Source organism: Sciurus vulgaris, assembly GCF_902686455.1.
Source record: "Sciurus vulgaris genome assembly, chromosome: 6".
NCBI lineage: Eukaryota > Metazoa > Chordata > Mammalia > Rodentia > Sciuridae > Sciurus > Sciurus vulgaris.
The window spans coordinates 172,162,824-172,184,551 of NC_136466.1; the positions used below are offsets into that span (position 1 = coordinate 172,162,824).

General features: G+C 60.3%; 1 protein-coding gene across 2 annotated transcripts in view; it reads left to right on the forward strand.

The window, feature by feature from the left end:
* The first annotated feature begins 1,562 nt into the window (after positions 1–1,562).
* SLC12A7 (solute carrier family 12 member 7) overlaps positions 1,563–21,728 on the forward strand; it is a 67,966-nt gene continuing 47,800 nt past the window's right edge. The window contains exon 1 of one of the 2 annotated variants that reach the window (XM_079144522.1): positions 1,563–1,750. In XM_079144522.1, coding sequence (XP_079000648.1) covers positions 1,576–1,750 — 175 coding nt within the window. In that variant the 5' untranslated portion in view covers positions 1,563–1,575. Of the gene's footprint in view, positions 1,751–19,929; positions 19,975–21,728 lie in introns of those variants that run through there. The other variant, XM_079144524.1, reaches the window with a different exon arrangement.

Consider the following 21,728-nt stretch of genomic DNA (forward strand, 5'->3'; position numbering starts at 1 on the left):
ACAAGTGTGAACAGGGGTGAGCAGGGGTGAGCAGCTGTGGGCAGGTAAAGGCAGGTGGGCAGGTCTGGGCGGGTCTAGGCAGGTCTGGGTGGGTATAGACAGGTGTTGGCAGGTGTGGGCATGTGTGGGCAGGTGTCAGTGGGTATGAGCAGGTGTGGATGAGTATGGGCCTGTGTGAGTGTGGGCAGGTCTGGGCAGGCATAGGCAGGTATAGGCAGGAGCAGACAGGTGTGGGCAGGTGCAGGCAGGTGTCAGTGGGTATGAGCAGATGTGGACAGGTGTCCTTCACTGTGAGAACTTGTGTCCTGATTCCCCTCTTCTAGATGCTAAGTGAATGCAGGTGGGTCAATGGTGAGAGGGTTTTCCAGAAAAAGGAGCCTGGGTCTCCAAAACAAAACCCCTGGCCTTTCCTCCTGGGCTAGACATGCCCTCCAGATCCAACCTCTGATGCCTCCTCCCTAGTGCCCAAACACTATCTGGGCACATCTTCCAGGTTTCTTCACGAGGCATGGCCACATAGCTAATGTCACAAGCAGAGGTGCTGCGTGCCCTGGAGGGAGCAGCTGTTGGCTCTTCCCTTATTTTCTCTCTACTGCTAGAATACAGCGGCGGTGGCTGGACCAAGAGCAGTTATCTTGCACCATGAGGCCAGCATGTGGATGGAAGCTACACACAGCTGACTGCTTACTTGTAGTTGCCATTGTTTGGATCTCACCTGGAGGGTCTCCCTAACACCTAATTTCAGTTGTTGCTCCTTCTTTGTTTGCCTAAGGGTTTTTATCTCTGCCTCCCCTCTAAAAGGTATGCTAGGAAGGCTGGGGTTTCTGCCTGCTGTCATCACAGGGCCAGCACAGGGAGGCCCTGGGGCATGGATGTAAGGTATCACCGAGCTGTGTAAATAAGGTAAGGTCTGCACCAAAGTAGATCTGAGCAGCTGGTGCCCCATTTCCAGTGTCCTGAAGTCTCACCTCTGCCTCTACCCTTGTTCTCCAGGGGCCTTCCTACCCAGGATCGGGTCCAGAGGGGGCCACCTGGGCCCAGGGGCTAAGTTCAGGTACCCCCAGGTCTGAGTCGGGGATGTTGGCACAGAGGGCGCCGTTTCCCAGTCCCAGTGGTCAGCCAGGCTTCCCCTTGGTTCACTGCCAGAATCTCAGGTGCTGGCCCTCGTGGGCAACATCGCTGGTCCCAGCCGGCTCACCCTGTCCGGGATCAGAGCTCCTGGCCTCAGCGCGCCCATGCGGGGGCTGGTCCCTCCCACCAGGTTCTGAGCGGCTCCCTGACCCGGGGTCCCTGGCAATGGAGGCATCTCCAAGCCACGAAGTGCGACCCCGACGTGGCACTGAGGGGACGCCACTGGCCTCAAGACCAAAGCTTCAGTCTCCGTGGGCAGGACTCGCAGTCCCCACCCGCCGCCCCGCCCGCCCCGCCCCGCCCCGCCCCGCCCCGCCCCGCGATCGCCCCGCCCCGCGATCGCCCCGCCCCGCGATCGCCCCGCCCCGCCCCGGCCGCAGACCCGGCCGCCCAGCCCCAGCGCGCATCCCGCAGCCATCTCTGCGCCCACCCTCGGACGCCAGCATGTCCCTGCGCTTCGTGGTGACCCCCGCGGCGGGCGGGGCGGGGGACGTTGGCCTCGCGGCCCGGGACGGCAGCAGCCAGCGTCCCCGCCCGGACCCCGACCCCGACCCCGACCCCTGCGCCGGCGTGGACGCGCTGCCCATCCTGCGCTACTGCCGCGAGCCCAGCCGCTACGGTAGGTAGGTGCGGGCCGGCGGGGCATACCCTCGAGGGTCGCACCTGCTGCAGCCCGCCGTCTGCAGCGCAGCCGCGCCAGGGGCTCACTGCGTCTGCCCGCGCATCGCATCAGGAGGTGACCATTGTCCCCGGCCTTGGGGACGGCTGTGTGTCGCGGGGGGAGGGGGTTACGGCGTCGCAGTAATGTCCCTGGTCCCCCCCCCCCCCCCACCATGAGCCCGGCCGATTCCTGACGGCTGCCTGCCCTGACCCTGCCCTGCAGTCTGTAGAAGCAGTAGTGGGGACATTGTCGCCGAGAGTGGTGGTGACCGCTCCTGCAGGTGCCCTCCGATCTCACTACTCAACCTCCCGCCCTCCAGACCAAGTCACCTCCAGGACACCAAGGAAGGGGGCTCCTGTCCTGGCCAGGGGACCTTTGATGTGACCACCCCTGGGTCAGGGAGGCCTCGGTGGGAGTAGTGAGTGGGACATCACCGTCCTCTGAGAGACACTTGGCTGGCTGCCCTTTCTTGAAGTGACCGCTGCCCAGCTCAGCACTCTGACTTTGTGTGGCTCCAGAGCTCAGGCACTCTGATGTGGAGGAACTGAGATGTGTTCCTCCCTGGCCATCCCTGATGTGGGGGCCCAGGATGGTGGCTCTTGACCACTCACTGCCCACACGGGGGCACACCAGGTCCCATGGGAGGTGCTACCCGCCTGCCCTTCCTGGACAGGACAGGCAGCTCCAGAGCCAGGCTGACATCGTGTGACAAGTGGCAGGTCCTCCCAGGACAACTCGCCCTGCCCCGGTCGGGGGAGGTGTAGGCTGTCCATCTCAAAGCCTCCATTGGGAGGCATGCCGCGGTCCCGTGTGCACCTGTCACGCCGTGGTCCCGTGTGCACTTGTGTCACGCCGTGGTCCCGTGTGCACCCATGTGGGGGCCTCAGTGAGGGCAGCTCTGCCCCGGGCCGCCAGCGCAGGGAGTTGAGACTCCTCTTCAGCTAGGCCTCTGCTGGGGGAGCATCCTTCACCATGAAATCTGAGCAGCCGCCTCCTGGTGTGCGCTTGGGCACTCCGGGGTCTGGTGTGTGTGTGTGATGTATGTCTCTTTGTGTGTGTCTCTGTGTGCGTCCCTGTGTGTATGTCTGTGGTGGTATATGTGTCTCTGGGTGTGTAGTGTGTATGAGTCTCTTTGTGTGTGTCTGTGTGTTGTGTGTGCCTGTATCTGTGTCTCAATGTATCTCTGTGTGCCTGTGTGTCTGGGTCTAGGTGTGTGTGTGCCTGTGTGTCTGTGTCAAGGTGTCTGTGTGTCTCTGTGTCTGTGTCGAGGTGTCTGTGTGTCTCTGTGCCTGGGTCTAGGTGTGTGTGTGCCTGTGTGTCTGGGTCTAGGTGTGTGTGTGCCTGTGTGTCTGTGTGTCTCTGTGTCTGGGTCTAGGTGTGTGCAGGCCCTGCCCCCAGGACCGCCCTGGGGTCCTGATGGCTGCGGAGTGGATGGTGTCTCAGTCTGCCCCGACTCTGACCTCTGTATCAGGGGCGCAGTGGACACAGGGTGGATGTCCTGCTGGTGAGGCTGGCTCTCGGGCCCTCCTGTCACCCTCAGCCCTGAGCCGTGGCGCCTGTTGGATCCTGAGGTTCCCGCCTAGGACAGGGCCCTCTCCCCAGCCCTCCCACAGCTGCTGCGCTGGGACCACCCCCTAATCCTGAAACGGCAGCAAGGACACCTAGTAGCATCTGCCTACTCACCCAGGGACACACTTCTTTGGATTTTCTCTGTGGAACCCAAGAAGCACGTCCACGATCGGCCAGGCCACCCACTGGCCCGGGTCAGAGGCACTGGTGTGGACCTCGGGCTCTAGGCCCTGTAGGTCCTGCTTGAACAACGGAGGTCTGCAGGGCCTCCTGAGAGGGCGAGGGTGAGTCCAAGTGGAGCAGCTCAGGGAGGGCCTCCAGGTGCAGCGGTGGCCCTCCACACTGCTCCCTGGGCGGCAGCCCACCCTCCAGGGCAGTGTCTGGCCCCCTGAGTTCCATGGAGGGGGTGTGCCCCACTCCCCATGTTCCACACTGACCCTGATCAGGAATCGCTTGCTCCCCCACGCTCCTCCCCAGGGCTCAATATTGCCTCCTGGCTGGAACTGATGCCCAGGGCTACTGTCCACCCACCCTGGGCAGGGATAGGGACCAGTCTAACACTGCAGGTCCCCCGTCTCTTGGCTCCTCTGCCCTTGCCCTCAGCGCCCCTCATGCTGGCACGTGTGGCTTGGGACAGTGGCAGGCAATGACTCGTCCTCCCTCCCCGCTGGGGCTGTGATGTCTGTGTCCTCCTGCTGGTGAGGGGCCATGCCCCACCTGGACACAGCAGGTGGAAACAGGCTATTTGGGACCAGGAAGCCCCATGCCTCTTCACTCCCCCCCACCATCCCTCCCTGAGGGCAGGTGCTCTGACCTTGGCTGGAGGGCCCAGGGCTCTGCCAGCTGCTCACTGGTGGGCAGAGGACCAGCCCTGGGGTTGTGGGGTCCCAGCTGGGCTGTGCATGGCTAGGGAACGGAGGCCTGTCTGTGGACACCTGGCTCCAGCTGTGTGTGGAGCTGCGTGATGGCCCCAGCCAGTGCTCAGTCAGAGAATCCTGTGTTGTGCCCAGGTCGTGGGGACAGAAGACCTGTTATTTGATGCTATCATTAAGACAATGTGAACTAAGTTTTGAAAACAAACAAAGATTTTATTGGTCCACCCTGGGTGCCATGCCAGAAGCTGGGCACTGGGTGGGGCATTTGCCCTGAGCTGACCTTTTGACTGCAGATGTGGGGCAGGCGACTGAGGTGAGTCCTCTGATCCTCTGAGGTCGCCAGGCCTCCTGGCTCACAGGCTCCTACTGTGGAGTCAGTGCCCGGCCTCTTGCTGCTCCATGGCCCTCCCCCACTGGTGGGAACCTGGCCTATTTGTGATGGCTGACTGGTGCGTGGTGGCAGATCTCCCTGCGCTCTGCAGAGGTATATGGACGTGGGTCCTGGATTGGCAGATCAGGCCCACGGTGACACAGGTCTCCACCGTGTGCCACCAGCATCCTTCTCTTTGCTTTGCTGAGTGTGTCTGGCACCCACCAGAGGCATGGCAGTGAGCCTGCCACACACCTGCAGCCAGGTGTGACTCCCTGCTCCTGGAAGTGCCTGTGCTTTCTGGGAGCATGGGGGCAGAGGCCAGGGTGATAGGGCAAGGGGAGGTGACCAGAGTGCCAGGTTGAGCAGGACAGAACTGGGCACAGGGGGCCCAGGAATACCAGGGCTCGGAATGCCGCACGTGCCTGGGGGGGACCTCTCCTCCCTGTGTCCAGGACTGCTCCTGAGTCCTCAGCATCCCAGATCCAGCTACAGGGCATGGGACACACAGCCACCTGGAGCATGGCAGGTCAGAAGGGAAGAGGACAGGAGAGGCCCCCAGAGCAAGGAGAACCATGTGCAGGACAGTCCTCCAGGATAGGGACAAGGGGCGATGGCAGGCAGGACTGAGCAGGCCTTACCTTCCAGTCTCAGACTGCCTCGGGCTGTGCTCTGGGGGCAGGCGGGTTCCCTACCCTGGCATTAGGGTTGCTGGCTTCCATGCGGCTTCACCCACTGGGACGGACCAGGGTAGAGCCCTGATTGGCAGTTGGCCTTCGATTCCGTTGATGTTATGGCTGCTGCGGGCACATATCCTGCAGACTCTGGTAATTGCACCTGGAGGGTCAGCCTGGAGCTCAGCACTCTGGACGCCAGACAGCCACCTGAGTGTGGGGGCTGAGACAGGTACCACTCAGCGGAAACCCAGCTCCCGGAGGACACGCCCCGCCTGTGCCGGATTCCAGAGGCCAGGCTGGGGTTTCTTGGCGTTGTGTTCTTGTGTGCTGCATACATGCATCCCTGTGTGTCTGTGCATGCCTGTGTGGTCTCTGTGTGTCCTGCGTGCATGTATTGGGTATGTGGTTTGGGTGTGTCTCTCTCTCTGCCCGAGTGTCTGCCTGAGTCTCCCTGCCATCTGCGTAGGTCCATTTAATTTGTCTGTGTGTCTCTGCTTGTGTCTCGTGTGGTCTGTGTGTGTCTCTGTGGAGTGCTCTGACTTTCTGTGCTCACATTGTCTGAGCCCTGGAAGTGGCTCCCGTGGAGGACAATTCCAAGTCAGAGACATGTACAGGGGCTCCTGCGCCATGGTCTGGGATTTGGGGACCTGGAGGCTGAGCAGGGTGGGGCTAGGACTGTCCTCAGGCACCTGCCCCTGCCAGACACAGAATAAGACCCTGACCCTCAGTTTCTGTCCTGGTCCCTGGGCGACCACCTCCCAGGCCAGGTGGTCCAGTGTCAGTTGATGTCCTCCCAGGTCCTGGGTCTCTGCACCAGGCCTCCCTCCTGCAGGAGCAGGGGCTGGTGGCTGCCTCTGTCCTGCTGGATGCTGGGAGCTGAGGGTGCTGGCTCTGTGTCTGGAACCCGGCTGCCATTGGGCAGACTCCGTTTTCTTTCTGCTTAAATATTTCATGGTGCTTGGCCCTCCTGGTAACCTGTAAATTGCCTCCAGATCTTGGCGGAGTTGGGCAGGCCCCTATCTGTCACCCCTTAAAGGGCCCTTGCCGTTGTGGCTCTGCTCGGCTTACCGAGATCAGGCTGGACTGCACTACCTCTCCCCCGGGCCTGCTGCCTGCTTTGTCTCCTGTTTCCACTGCTCTGGGCCCGGGTTCAGAGACGTCTACTTCCCTTATGCATTGGAACTTTCTTTAAAGGCATTAATGTCCAAGAGAGAGAAGAGCACAGTCACCTGGAGTGAGTTAGGGGTCTTGTCTATGGCAGGATCGGGGGCTCTGCTGGGTGATCCCAACTCTCAGCGTCTTCTTGGTCTGGGTCCACACAGAAAATGAACACCTGAGATCACCTGAGAACACCTGTGTTCAGTGGGCATGCTTCCCTCTCAAACCCACTGTGAGGTCGGGCAGACCACAGCCCCAGAGCAGGCTACCTGGCGAGCTCTGAGCCCTGCCAACAAGGGCATGGAGCTGGGGGCTCTGGATGTGTGTGATCAGCTGCTATGTGAAGGTGTCAGCCAGGGTACGTAAATGCCGGCACAGGTAACAGCACAAACAGAGACGGGCAAGGTGCTGCACGCCTGTGATCCCAGACACTCAGGACGCTCGACCGGAAGACCGGAACTCAGAGCCAGTCTGGGTTGACTTAGCAAGGCCCCAAGCAACTGAGCAAGACCCTCTCAAAACGAAACATGAGAAGAGCGTCCCTGGGTCCCAAGGCACATGCGCATGTCCACACATGCACACACAGGCTTCTGATTCATGCAAGGGACCCACAAAATGGGGTGAAATACCTGGAAATCACAATCTGATGAGGTTGCTATCCAGACTCTCCAGGGCTTCCACATGTAACCAGAACCCAGATGCACCGACAGCAGGCAAAGGACTTGAGTAGCCATTTCTCCAAGAGTCACAGATGGCTGATGAGCCCAAGAAGATGCCTGTGTCACCAGTGGTCAGGGCAGCGCAGCCTGGGCTCCACAGCGAGCCCCTCGCTAGCACTCAATGGCTGTGGGCAAAGGGGGAAGACGATGCTGTCAAGGATGTGTCCAGAGTAGGGCTTTGCTCACCGTGCAGCTGCCCTGTCCAGCAGCCTGGCGGTCATCACACGTGCCCAGAGGAGCACTGTCCACCTCACAGTTACACACCCAGGATGCCACATGGTGGGCAGCAGGATGCCCAGTGCACAGCAGAGGCCACACTGGCAAAGAGGAGGCAGCCCTGCTTGGTGGGCCAGTGTGTGGGCCAGTGAACAGGGTCACGGGCTGAGGACCCCTTGCACCTGGGTCACCCCTACTGAGCACCACACCTTCAGACTGGGGCTGGAAGGAAGCAGGCAGGTCCCAACAGACAGGGTTCCCTGAAAGCAGGAGGCTCCAGTCTCCCGCCAGCTGACCAGGCAGGAGGTCCCTGATGCTTCTGCTGTCAAAGAGCATGATCCGAGGGGGACTGGCCAGGCTTTCTGTTCTGTCATCGTCCCACCTTGCAGTGCCCACTGCTCTGTGCTGCCGAGGGATTCTGTTCTCACAGTGTCGGCTCTGGTTCTGAGTCAGGAGTCAAAGCTGAGTGCTGTCGCTGAGTGTGTGGCGATTGTGTCTTTTGACAGTTCATACAGTGGAGCATGTTCAGCCTTAAAGGAGGGAAATTCTGACATCTCAGTCCCTGGAGTTGTCACGTGCATAGAGGCAGGGGGTGGCATGGAGGTGGCCAGGGACTGGTGTGTCGATGGGTGCAGAGTTCCAGTCTTAGCCTGTGGGACAGGCTTTGCAGGTGCGACCTTGGACCTGTCATTTAGGAATGGCTAAGATGAGGCATGCACCTATGGTCCCAGCTATCCAGGAGACTGAGGCAAGAGAATTGCAAGTTCAAGGCCAGTCTGCATGACAAGGAGATTCAGTCTTTTAAAAAGAAAAGAAAATCAGGCGTGGTGGCCACAACTGTGATCCCAGCTATAGGAGAGGCTGAGGCAAGAGGGTGGCAGGTTCTATTTAGCCTGGGCAACTTAGTAGGACTCTTTCTCAAAATAAAAAGGACTGGGTGTGAAGCTTAGTAGTACAGTGTCCCTGGCCTCAATCCCTAGTACCTTAAAGAGAGACAGAAAAAAAAGGTTAATTTCATGTTATTATATTCTACCACAATACAGAAACACCTAGAAGAAGAAAAAAGAAGTGCAGTCAGGAGGTTGGGCCTGGAGACAGACCAGAGGGCGGAGGCCTGGCCCCAGCTCCTTTCCGGAGGATACCAACTTGATTGAATCAATTCACACCAAGGCAGCCCTTCCAGGAAGGGTCCTTTTTAATCTGAATTACTCTCTGCAAGGTGCATTTACAGGCAGCTTGCCCAGGGACCTTCCTGTCTCAAATAACATCCTTTGTCGGAGGGCCAGAGGCAGGAGGGGATTGCACATGTATTTGCGTCCTGCATCTAGCTCTCCTGGGGCCAGAAGCCTCTGCTTTGCCCCAGTTACCCTAGCTGGACACATGGGGCTCCAGCAGGGGCACCCCAGTCAGGACTCAGGGGAGGGGTGACCCCGTGGCCGCCTCTCCCTGGAGACTACAGGGAGAGTCCGTGGACAGACTGTCCTTGGCCACACAGGCTACACGGAGAAGGTGGGTCCTGACCGGGATCCCAGGATGATGGGCCTGCAGTGCCAGCCCCACCTATGCTTGCTCTCCTATCCTCTCGCCACGCTGCCACTGCCACCTGCCAGCCCAGGGTGAGGGCTCTGCTCAGGCTTCTGTGAAGAGGGCTGGCCAGGTGCTGCAGCCGTGTGCCAGCCTCTCCTAGGACGCATGGCCATCCAGGACAGTGTCTGAGCGCCACCCAGCACCTGGCCCAGCAGTGAGGAAGCACTCAGTGGATCAGCAAATGCCTCATTTAAAGACGTGCATTGTCTATGCACTTCCCGCACACCACACACACAACCACACACGTGCACCCACCTGCCCCCCACATGCACACACATGTGCACACCTCACACCGACGTGCACATACGTACACACATGTGCACATAACCTATATACAACATGCACACCACTTGCACACGTGTGTACTCCCCCCCTCACACACCCACATGCACAGATGAACATGTGTGCACATATCCATACACAGGTGTTCACACACGTGCACATCCACCCACATACACCCATGTGCACACACACCCAAAAGCAAGTCACTGCAACACCAGCCAAACACAGACATTGAGAAGAGGCAGCAGGGCCCTGCGAGCACCTGTCCAGCGGTCCTCTGGGTGACCCCAGTGAGCCTTGGCTTCTTTCCAGTCCTCCAGGGGTGTCCAGATTTCCTCTGCAGGCCGTGCACCAGGACTCCCCCTGTGGGTGCAGGTCCCACCAGCACTGAGGCAAGTGCATGCCAGCTTTTCATGCCACTGGCCCTACAGTCAGGCAGTGCCACCGGGTGTCCCAGTGTGACCTGGTGGCTGCCAGGGAGGCAGCAGTGGGGATTGAATCCCAACTATTGGACTCGTGTGTGGCCGAGTGCTGTGGTCAGTGTTGGTGGTCACCAGACACAGAGACTTTGCAGGACTCAGAGCTGGAGTGGACCTGCAGGTCATCATGGTGCATGAGACAGGAAGCCCGGGCAGGGCATTTGAAGTGACTCTGGCTTCCTGCTAGAAGCTGTTGCAGAAAGGCTTCACACACCTCCTCACGTCCTCACCTTTGGCTTTCAGAGTGCCCAGGCTGGGATCTGACTCTGGAAGCAGACAGGTGTCGAATGACAGGTGCCCACACTCCCGAATGTGCGAAGCCCTGGGGTCTGCCTTCTTTTGGTTTGGCCCTGGAGATGGAGCCGGGTGCTCCACCCCTGAGCCACACGGGCCTTTTCACATTTTCTTTTGAGACAGGGTCTGGCCTGGGAGTGGCCATCCTCCTGCCTGGCTCCCGAGTCGCTGGCCTACAGCCTGCCCACTGCGTCCAGCAGGTGTCTGCTCTCAGACAGATCCCTTTGTGTGGTCTTCTCTGTGTGTCTGCCCCAATCTGCGCTGCAGGCCCCTCTCCTGTGGCTAGATTCCCGCTGCCCACTGTGGCCAAACGATGGGAGTAACCGGCAGGGAGAGGTGTGGTCGTCTCGCCATCTTGAGGTTAGAAGAGTCACGCTCTTCTGGATGCCCTTACAGAAGCCCCCTTCTGTGACAGGCCCCTCCAGGGTGCCAAGGGCAGGGGGGCTGCATGCAGAGGCCCGGGACTCTGTCCAGGGGGCTCCCTGTGGTTCTGAGCACATTCTGCAGGCACCAAGGCCCTGGGGCAGCGCTGGGAAGGTGCCCGACTGGGTGGAGACCAAGCAGGGTACAGATGCCAATGGCATCTGCCACACACCTAGAGCATGGAAGCCAACCAAGGGCACCAGGTGGAGAAACAGGGCTGGACTGTGAGGGGACCTTGGAAAACCCACAGAAGTTCCCACTTGCTGCAGCTGCTGTGGACTGAACTGTGTCCCCAGACTCATGGGCAAAGCCCTCACTCCCAGCACGAGTCCTGTAGAGAGAAATCAGAGCCAAGCAGGGTCATGAGGTGGTGCCCGTCCCACAGGGTGTGGCCTCATGAGAAGAGAGAGGGCACCAGGGGGCTCACTGCGGGAGCCAGGAGAGGTCCCAGAGGAGGTGCGGGGCAGCAGGTCCTGCTTGTCTCCGCTCGGCCCCAAGCCTCTGCTCCACCCAGAGCCCCCTACTTGGTCCCCCAACAGTTTCTCCAGGGTCCACAGTGAGGTCTCTGAGCTCCGTGGCCAGTGCTGGACTCTGCTTCTCCAGGCAAGTGCTTGTTAACTGCTCACCTGGCTGTCTCCCTCCCAGCAGCCACCTCTGCCAGTCTCTGCTGCACCCCCTCCGCCAGCCACCTGAGTCCTCCCTGGGGCCCTGGACGCCTCCATGCCACCATCTCATTGCTTAGCAACCAGAGCTTTCTCCTCCCCCTGGACTAGATGGTGCACCACAGGGGCAGCACCACGTTCCTGGGCAAACGGAGGCAAGGGACGGTCCTGGGCGTGGTGGTGAGGTTGCTGGGCCCCGCTCCCTGTTTACAGAGCCGTCTCCCGAGGGGCTCCTGGGAAGGGAGGAGCGTGAACAGGTGGTGCAACAGCCCTGGGTGGTGGCTCTGCCCACCCCCCATTCATTGGTGTACACCAGGCCTGCACTAGTCACAGAACTGAGGGGTGCTCAGGCAAGCAGCCAGGATGGACTGGGCCCAGGGGGGCCACGCTGTCCCTTGGCTGGGCTGACTGGCCTGGGGCTGTCTTCCTCAGAGAAGGACCTGTGCATGTGCAGTGGGGTGGGCGGCTGGGGCAGAGGGCCCTGTGGGCCTGGGTCTCCTCCATTAGCTGAACAGGGTGAGGCCTCTGCCTTCTGTGGACAAGGCCTTCTCAGGCCGGCCTGCAGGAAGTGGGTGCCTGTGCACCCGCTCCTGCCCTGCCTGATCCAGATGCGGGACTGGGCCCCCAGCCAGCCCACCGCTGAGAGCTGTCTCCTGAGGGCCTTCCAAGGACAGCACAGCTCCTGGGGGACACCCGCAGGAGCAGGCATGGTGGGGCCCTGGGCACGGCAGCTCTCAGGCCTCCAGGGCTGGGCGGTTGGGACTGGGGTACTCTGCAGCAGCAGCACCTGGCATGTGCTGGCATGTGCTGGCATGTGCTGGCACCTGTGACCTCAGAGGCCTTGGGACCTGTGGTGTGAGCCCACAGCCCAGACACACTCATCTGGAGACAGACCACTCCTAGGGCTGGGCGTGGCCCACAGGAAGGGCGCTAACCAGCAGGCCCTCCACCTGGTGCCCTGTCCCCTGCAGGGTCTGCTACAGCCAGGATGCCAGGGCTGGGGGACTGGAAGCCCAGTCCCTGGACCTGGCCTACCTTGCTTCTCCCTCCCCTGGCCACCAGACCTGTGCTGAGAGAGGACACGGAGTAAAGGGGGAGACAGCTGCCCACAGGGTAGCATAGCCATGTGGCCACTGGTGGGAAGGAGGGCTGGGCAGCATCTGTCTCCTCTGTGGGGTCAGAGGGGCCTGACCCTGGCCCGTCAGTGTGGTGCACACGTCCTCTGGGGCTGGGGGGCTGCCTGGAGGTGGGGGCAAGCCCCTGCTGTTGCAAGGTGCCACCACAGGGTGGCAGCGTGGGCCGAGGGTGGGTCAGGAGCTCTGGAAGGGGGGCCTGACACAGACCCTGTGACCAGAGCGAGGCCCAGATGCCCCAGTGCAGGCCTGGTAGAGGGCAGGCCCTGCCTCGGCCGCGGCTCCAGGTTCACTCTGCAGAGTCCACAGCCTAGGAACCAGCCCACAACACAGCCCCTCACCCCCCAGTCTGCCAAAGCCCCTCCCTCTAGCTTTCATCCTGGGGTGGCAGCCGATGACCCTCCCCAGGAGATGGTGACCGTGAGCCTCACCCTCGGGCTGGGTTAAGGAGGCAGGGCTGGTGGGCAAGGTGCCCTGGCAGCCTTGCCTGCGTTCAGTGGCGCCAGTGGACTCTGCCCACACCTAGTGATGGGCGTAACTCGGGAGCTGGGCTGAGGCTCTCTGCCCAGCTCTGGTCAATGTTCACTGAAGGGTCACTTCAGAAGCGCCCAGTTCTCCTGAGGGAGATGTGTGGGGGATGTGGGCCACAGAAACTGGACTTATGCAAGCAAGAGGGAGTGTGGCCCAGTGGGCAGCGGAGGTGCAGGTGTCCCACTATGGGCAACATGCTGGCCTCTGCCCAGGGCCAGGGCGAGTCGCCTATTCCATGTCCATTCTTAACAGTGTAGGAGGCGGGGCCTTGTCCTGAGAAAGCTGCGCCCTGGCCCTTCTGCACAAGGACAAGGACCAGAGCCGTGCTCGTGAGGCAGGAGTGGACCTCCCCTGACGCCTGGGCGTCCGTGGCTTCCACGTGGCCCACATGGCCTGAGGGGCTGTCCTTCTCCAGGTCTGAGGGTGGGCAGGCACTTCCATGGGCAGCACAGGCCTTCTCCGAAGCTGAGTCCTGGGAATGGAGGGGCTGCGTGCGGCCTTTCTCACTGGCTGGACCCCCGTGTGGAAGAGCCCCTTACCGTGCCCCAGGATGACCGGCATGGTGGCAGCGTTCCACCGGCCTGGGAGTGGGCTCGCTGGTTGGCATGGTTGTTTCCTGGAAGGAGCGGGAGGGAGGTGGACCGCTGCCTTCCAGCCGTGGCTCTTTGCTCTGGGCGGGGAGGCCACTGAGGAGGGAGGCCCAGGGTGGGGCGACAGGTGGTCTGAGGAAGCTGGTCAGGGACAGGAGAACAGAGGACACTAGACAAGGGCAGCAGGAGGACACCGCCACCATGCCAGGGCTGAGAGTGGCTGGGCAGTCGTGGGCCCCTGGGCCACCACAGGTGTTCCCAGACTTTCCCCAGGGCCTCTGTTCCACAGGTTCCTGCAGCTGTGTGGGTGACGCGCGGGGAGGTGTGGCGCAGAGGGAGGGGCTTCTGCAGGACCCACTGCATCGTCGCAGGGGCCTGCGGCCACCCGTGGCCTCCAGAACTGGGCGCCCAGTGCTGCCCGAGCAGGGGCCCTGGGGTGCTGCGGTCGCAAGCCCTGATTGGAAGAGCAAGTCTCAGAGTGCAGAGGTCAGCTGCTTACGCGAGTGGGTGGAGCAGAAACCAGGAAGGCTCCCGAGGCTTCGCGGCCTGGCCGCCTGCGCCTGCGGGTCACCTGGGCCGTCTGGCTTCCTCAAGGCCCGTGTGGAACCATGGCTCTCTGTCCTCAGGGACTGGAGCCATGTCCACAGCATCCAGGATTGTCCTCTGAGCCTCCTTGCCTGGCTGGCCTTCCCCCGCCCTACCCTCCATCCATGACCTGGTGGGTGGCCCCGGAGGCTACCAGTGCCCCTCCCTCGGCTGTCACCTGTCCATCTTCATGCAGACCCACGGCCTGCCCCAGGCCCTGCTTCCCAGACCACGGGCACTGACGACCCAGCTGGCTGCTGTCCCGGTGGCCTGGGGGCAGCAACCCTGAGCCCTGACCTTCACTGGGAGGAAGAAGCAGCTAGGTGCCCTAGGGAGACAATGCAAGTGCCGTGGGTTCTAGAAGATTCTGGAAGGCTCTGGGGCTGCAGAAAGTCACCCACAGGAGGACTTGCTTTTCAACCAAGTTCAGTTTTAGGCAATTCCACGGTGGTTTGTGAACCTCACCCTGAAATGATCCTGCAGAGGCGGCTGGGAGGGCTGCTGGACCCCCAGACTCACTCGAAGGGAAACACAGGTGCAGAGCCTGCTGACGCTGCTGGCGCTGACCCGGACAGCCCACCCCAGACTCGGGCACCTTGCGCCCAGGTCGTGGCTACGGTGTTGGAGAGAGGCCACACGCAGCCTGCCTCTGCCGAGCAGGGCGGCAGCAGGGGTCGCATGGCCAGGTCTCGGGCAGAGGAGTGGTGCAGAGCCCGGGACAGGGCTCCGTGATTCTGAATGTGGTCTCAGCCTGTGTCCTTCGTTTCCTTCCTCTCCAGTCATGTCCAGAGGTCACCCTCCAGCAGAGCCCAGGCTGCAGCTCCTCCTGCAGCCGTGGGTGGCTCAGGACGCCTGGAGGTGCCAGCCACACTGTGGGCGGAAGTGGCAGATGCCAGCTGGGCACCTGGGGCCACGTCCCCCTAACCCAGACACCCCAGCGACCTCCTAGTTGAATCGTGCACATCGCAAAGAGGGCAGAGGGGACCAGAACTTCCTCTGCCCCTTCACCAGGACAAGTCCTGAAGTTTCTCAGGTCCCCTGGAGACTGGGGCCTCAGAATGGAGCCGCCTGTCCCCACTGCCTTGAGCAGGTGCTGAGGTTCTGGGACACCCTACACTCGAGGAGGAAGGGGTGGGTCTGCGTGCACAGTCTGGGCTTTCACGGAGTGTGTGGCTCCTTCCTGCCTCTGGCCCCTTGGGCCTCCAGGTGTCCTGGGCCTGTGGCTGCACCACCCAGCCTCCACCTCCTCCCAGGCCCAGTTCGCTGGCTCCTGGAGCTGGACTGCTGTGTGTGCCTGGTCAGGTTGTGTTCCACCACGGTGTGGCTCCGGACAGCGCGGGGCCCGTCGTGGCCTCTCCAGCCTGGGTTCTGGGAAGGTGTTGCTTCGTCTCCGGAGGCTGACTGATTTTCTGCTCCATTCCTCTGTGCTCGAGATGGCGATCTGTTACCCGTGTCTTGGAAGCTGGCTGGCATGGCCTCTTGGCTCTGGGCTGCTGGAGGTGGGAGCAGTGGTGCCAGGCGCCCACGTGGCTGTGTCCCTCCTGCTCCACTGCGTCACATGTCCCAGTCCCTCTGTCCTCACCGAGTGACTCTTTGCACCTGTGCACAGCACCACGAGGTCCTGTGCTCCTGGGGAAGTGCCTTCCTCTTAGCGTGGGTTTGCCGTGTCGGGGCTGCGCCTGCCCCGGCCATCTTCTCGCTTGCTTCCTTGGGCTAAGGCTGTATTCTTTAGCAACATACAGTCTATATTCTCGGAGTTGTGGCCCCAGCGCTTGTGTGAACAGAGGCCTGACTTGTTCAGGTGGACTGTAAGTAGGACTTCTGTCACTTGAGAGGCAGGTGGGTCTGCTCCTCCGTGCTCCTGGGCTGTAGGTAGCTTTGGTCCTGTCTGCATCTGTGTTTAGACTCCAGGGTGCCCTCCTTGGTGCCGTTCGCAGCTGGAGTTGGGCAGATTCATCGCTTGGGATGCACCTCTGCCCCTCCCCACCTGTTTGCCTGGCAATGTCCTGATTTTGCCTTTGTTTTGAATGAGTGTGTTTGCTGGGTGGGAATCTCGGTTGGCGGCTGATTCCTTTGTGTGCGTGGCCGGTATCCTTCCAGTGCTGCCTGGACTCTGCCCTTTCTTGGACTGTCTCAGGCAGGAGCTCTGGGTGGCCAGAGCTGGCGTCATGGACCTGATTTTGTTTGTTTGTTTTTGGTTATGTCCATTTAATCGACGTGCAGGAACACAGACGTGGCGCAGGTTAACCGGGAGCCTTGTGTGATGTTCAAGGCTCAGGACACCTGGCAGAGCAAACACCTGTGGCCTCCCAGGCGGGAGCGTCCAGGCTTCCTCTAGCCTGTAGCAGTAGCGGTGCATCATCCTCGTCTGCAGTGGCCCTCCCGGGAGTCCTGGGAGGCTGGCCAGTGCGCAGCAGCTTCCTGCTCCTATCTCCCTAGCTCAGGGCTCGTTGATCGGCCTCCCAGGGTTTCTGCCTTCTTGACAGGCAGATCTTTTCTCGTCCAGGACAGCATGTGGCAGGCAGGCAGCCTCAGTTGGCCTTGATTTTTAATTTTTATTTTTCACGGTGGTGCTGGGGCTGGAACCAGGCCCTGTGGCCTGCTGGGCGAGTGCTCTGCCTCTGAGCCACACCCCCAGCTCCGGCCCGGCTTTGAAAAGAGGTCTTTCCTTTGGACACTCAGCACCTTGGTCTCGGGCCTTCGTGGCTTGTGATTTCGTCTCTAAGGAGGCGCTGGCTTGGCATGGCAGGCGGGCCAGCGGGTGTCAGTGTGGGCCTGAGTTGTGAGCAGCGTGTGCTGTCGGGTGCTGCAGGGAGACCAGAGCCATTTTCGACTGTGCTTTGAACTCACTGCCCCGAGGAAATGGAAATCAATGACTCGTGGCGTTTGCACTGACATGCTTCTCTGTCGATCGCAGTGGATTTGACTGTGTTCATCTGACTGCTTTCGTGGGATCCAAGCCAAATGCTCAGGGTTGGGACAAGGTGACTGACCCTCCAGAGTCCCCAGCTTGGCCACAGCGAGGCAACCTGTCCCCACCCCTCTGCTCAGAACAGAACGATAGGAGAAAGTGAAAAAAAGACTGATTTTCTGTAGTTTTTCAAGCAAAATTTTAAGTTTGGAATTCAAGGAGATGGGAAGTCAGCTTGGAAGGCACCTGGTCGATACACTGCAGCTGGGTTGTTGGTGTCCTTGGCCAAGCGTGCATACTTGTCCCCAGGCTCAGGAGGGGACACTTGGAAGCTGAGAGTAGCTGCCACCAGCCCACAGGGAACATCAGTTCCTGATACCTACGTCCTTAGCCGGCCTGTTGCCTGGCTGAGCTGCTGTCCCTCAAGGTGCAGGGCTGGCTGTCCTTGCTTATCTGGGGTCCTTCTGGCTGGGATCCTGGGCCTTGGCACCTCTGGACTTAGAGGGCTACTCTGCAGGTGCCAGGACCCAGTGTGGCTCCTATGTCCCCTCCTCTGAGCTGGGGGGCCCCTGCAGGACCTCTGTTCTGCACTCTGGAGGTGCCTCTCTCTGGGTGGGTCCCAGGACCCCTCCCTTGAGGGACTCTGAAAGCCCCCACCCCTGCCTCCCCACAGTGTGTGGAGTGACCTCAGCTGTGTGTCACTTTATCTGTGCCAGGGTAATAATAGGACAGAGATCATGCCGGAGGCACTGAGTGGGCCTGACCATCTCTGGGCAGGGGCAGCTGGTTAACTTGGATGACTGTGAAGTGCTTTTGTCGGACAATGCTGGCACACGCCACAGGATGTGGGGCGTGGGGGAGGTCAGCCCTGGGAGGCCAGCTTTCGCCAGCAGGTAGAGCCACTGCTTGTCCCTGTCCCTCCCAGGGGCTCTCTACAAAGGCAGTCACGCGCTTTAGACACTTCACTTTTCCCTTGGGAATCGCCCCTCACCACTCCAGATGGGGGAAATCATTCATTAAGCCCAAACCATTCACACAGCTGTGGTGTGGAGGCACCGCCTGTCCATCAGTGGGCAGCAGACGAGCACAGCGCAGTGTGTGTCCATGGCGGAACAGTATGGATGGAAGGGGAAGGACACTCTGATGTCATGCAGCATGATGGCCTTGAGAACATGTGCTGGAGAGCCAGATCAGTCAGGAAGGGACAGAGCTGTCCAAGTCTGCTCCTGCAAGGCCCCAGAGCTGTCACACCCACAGGAATGAAGGCAGGGTGGAGGTCTCCAGGACTTGGAGGTGGGGGGTTGGGAGTAAGGGTGCAGAGCTCCAGTCCGGGAAGAAGCACTTTCTGCATATGGGCAGTAGTGACTGTCACGGGGCCTTGCCACAGAGCCTTGCCACAGAACTGTACGCTCTAGAATGGTGATGATTTCTTGCAAACTTTGTGTCATTTTTATTTACTGCAATTAAACAGATAAATCTTTTTAAAACGGAAGAGCCTCAGCCTGCCTCTCAGAATCCTCTTTGATTCCAGTGATTCTTAAATCTGGAATGGATTCTTGGATTCTTAAATCCAAGAGTGGCCTCGCCCCAGAGTTCCTGCACGTTCTGGTCATGGTTACTTGTTTTCTTCCATGCTGTCTGAATGTTCAAATCTGGCACTTTGTCTTCCAGTCTGAGATTCTGTCTCCTGCATGGTCTGCTTGTTGGAGAGACTGTCAACTGAACATTTAATCTGATTTATTGTGTCTTTTATTTCTAAGATTTCTGATAGGTTCTTTTTCAATATCTCTCCTCTTCATTGAATTTCTCACTTATATCCTATGCTGATTTCCTTAATTCATTCAGTTGCTTTTCTGTGTTCTCTTGGAATTCATTGATCATTTTAATATCCATGCCTTATCTGGTAGTTCGTCAGCTTCTGTACCTTTGAAGTCAGTTACTGGCAATCGTGAGCCTTAGGAGGAGTCACATCACCTTGTTTTTCCATGTTTTCTTGGATTTCGGACTGGGTTTTATGCAGCTATTGAGGTGGATTCCTCTCCACCTGCATGTGTGGCCTTGTGAGGGCAGGGGCTCCTCTTGGTGTAGTGTCCTCGGACATCAGGAAAGACAGCAGGGAAATGAAGGTACTGGGTGATGAAACTGACCGGTTAAGTGGTTGTGTGGTGTTTATGCAGAAACACCTGCCAACAAATCCTACTACTGCCTATGCTTACAGTGCACTGGTCTTTAAAAAGAAACAATGAAACTGAAAAAAGGTAAACAGAGTCCAAATGTGTAGACATTTCTCAGCAATTGCCCGTAGCTGTGCTGGGAGCAGTGGCCATGGCCAGCTGGGAGCAGTGACCATGGCCAGCACAGCGCAGGAAATTCTACATCCACAGGGTGGATATTGACAGCATTCTGACCCTCAGTGGATTTGGAAGCCTCCCCAAGCCTGGCTCCTCCCTTCCACAGCCCTGCAAGCAGGAGGTTCTGGCTTCTCTGGGGGTCAGAGGGCCAGCTTGTCCAGGGCCAGGCCAGCTTGGGAGAGAATATGTGGTTTGACACAGATTTGACTATCCAAGAAGCGGAGTCTGGAGGATGTCCAGAGGGAGGTGGGAATGCCACCCCAGATCTGGCTGCCTGCTTGACCACAGGCCTGGGGATGAGGCTCAAGAGCGGGGGAGCCAGGGCCGCCCCACAGGTCTGAGGTCCAGATGGAGCCCTGGACCTGGGGCCCACTCGTGTGCCCAGCACGGAGCTGTGCTGTGTGCAGTGCTGAGCCGGGGCTGTCGTGAAGCAGCTTTTGTGCCTTCAGGTGCTGGCCATTTCCTCCTCCATACTTAGTTGAGTGTGCTCACAAGGGCTCAGAGCGCCCTCTGCTGCAGGTGTGTGCTGGTGTGTTGGTAAGCCAGAGGGCATGGAGCTGGAACGGGGAAGCAGGACACTCGGGTGTGGACGCTGGCCTCCATCCTGGCCAGCAAGGCTTCAAGCTGTGCAGGGAGCGATGGGGCCCTGCGGGCTCAGTGCTGGCCTCGGGCAGATACTTACAGGACCAGAGGGACGGCTTCCTGGGAGTGCTGCGTGTGGAACTCCAGGCCCCTGCCGCAGGCACCTTTGTTGGGGACAACTTGGTCTGGTGCGTTCTTTTGTCCTTAGCTGGCTGGCTTGCCCTTCCTGTCAACAGTGGTATGTGTCACAAACGACCCAGGTCTCCACCACCAGGAAAGCGGGGTGGCGGTGCCCATGGGAGACGGCGCAGGACACAGGCGAGGGCAGCAGGCAGGAGCGCCCGAGGAGGGCATGGCCAAGCACCAGCACTGCCAGGCTGTGCGGGCCTCCTCCTCCCACGAGGCACCGTGCCCTTGAGGCCTGTTCCAAGTCTGCCCCTGTGAGCTTCATGCCCAGGTCCAGCACACCCTCACCCTGGCCTGCCCTGACCCCACTGGGGAGCTAGTGCCCTCAGGCTGTCTGGGCTCCTTGCTCTGGGCTATGGGTGGACAGTGTTGCCCCTCAGCAGGGCTGTGCGGGGGTCCCCACCACGTGCCACCGTGGTCCTGCCGGCACCACTGTGGGGCCCTCTGCTGGAGGCTCCCGTGTTCTCTTCGCCACTGTCCTGTTGGTGGACATGTGGGCAGGTTCAGCTTGGGCTGTTGAGTGTCCTGTGTGTCCTGGGTCTGTGGGGGTGAGAGTTCTGGGCTGTGACTGAGATGCACCTTTAGTGCTGGGGGTCCCTGCCACACAGCGTCCCAGGGCGGCTGCACAGGGTCAGGCCCTAAGGGTGCAGGAGCGTCCACTGGCTCAGCACCCTCCCAGCACCCAGCTGGTCCAGGTTTGTTGCAGGGGGTACTACCCTGAAGGTGGCATTCCCCTGACCAGCCTGTGGGACCTCGAGGCAGTGGCTGCCTGCATGGCGTCCTCCATAGAGGGTCCTGCAGGACCTTGCCCTCCCCCCAGTCCAGGCTTTTCCTTGTGACTGCAAGAATCCAGCTCAGGCCTGGCTGGTCACACGCACGGAGCTGCCCTGTGCACCTGGATCTGCTTCTCCACCCTCGACCACCTTCCGGAACAGAAGGGTGCCTTTTAGTGAAGCCCCCTTGCCAGTGATTGCTGTGAAGAGCTCGTCAGGAGGCCGTGGAGGGTCCTGCGGCCCTGCTCCCGAGAGAGTCTCCTTGGCAGCCGCTGACCCCAGAAGTGCAGCAAGCCTGGGCCTTCCCCATGGGCCTCTGGGGGCTGCTCCAGGGGGCCTCCTGTGGAGCTCATGGGGTGGGCTGGCCTCCCACTGCCCAGGAGCATCCACTGTAATCTGAGCAGTGAAACAGAACTGTCAGCCTCTGTCCAGTGGGCAGCAATACCCTAGGTGGACACTAGCGACAGGAGGTGGAACCTAAGAGGCAGACTGAAGACCTGCTGGGTGATGGTCTGGGTGAGCTGTTGCCAGGACCAGCTGGATTGTGGAGGGAGAGCAGCAACAGGGAGCAGGTGACCTAAGGGAGGTCAGTGGCCCACAGGCCAAGGCTGGTTGCTCCTGACCTGGCCCTCCCTCCATAGGGCTGTGCTGGCCGGTCCATCATGCCCATCCCAGGAACTCTCCCTGGGGAACTCCTAGAAGGCACAGGGCTCCTGGCAGGCACAGGGTGTGCTGCCTGCCTGCAGTCTGAATGCAGACTTCCAGAAAAGGGTGGGCCAGGCTAGGTCCCTGCCTGGGGTGCAAGGGTGGGTGGGGTGAGGTCATGGGAACACAACTCAGGCCTGGCTGACCGAGGCGGTGCATGCCCCGCCCTTGACCCCCAGTGGGACCGGCAGCGTGGTGGCCACACATGGACAGGAGTGGGTGATCAGGTCACATTGCAGCCTGGGCAGCTGTGACTCTTCTCGAGGGCTCGACACATG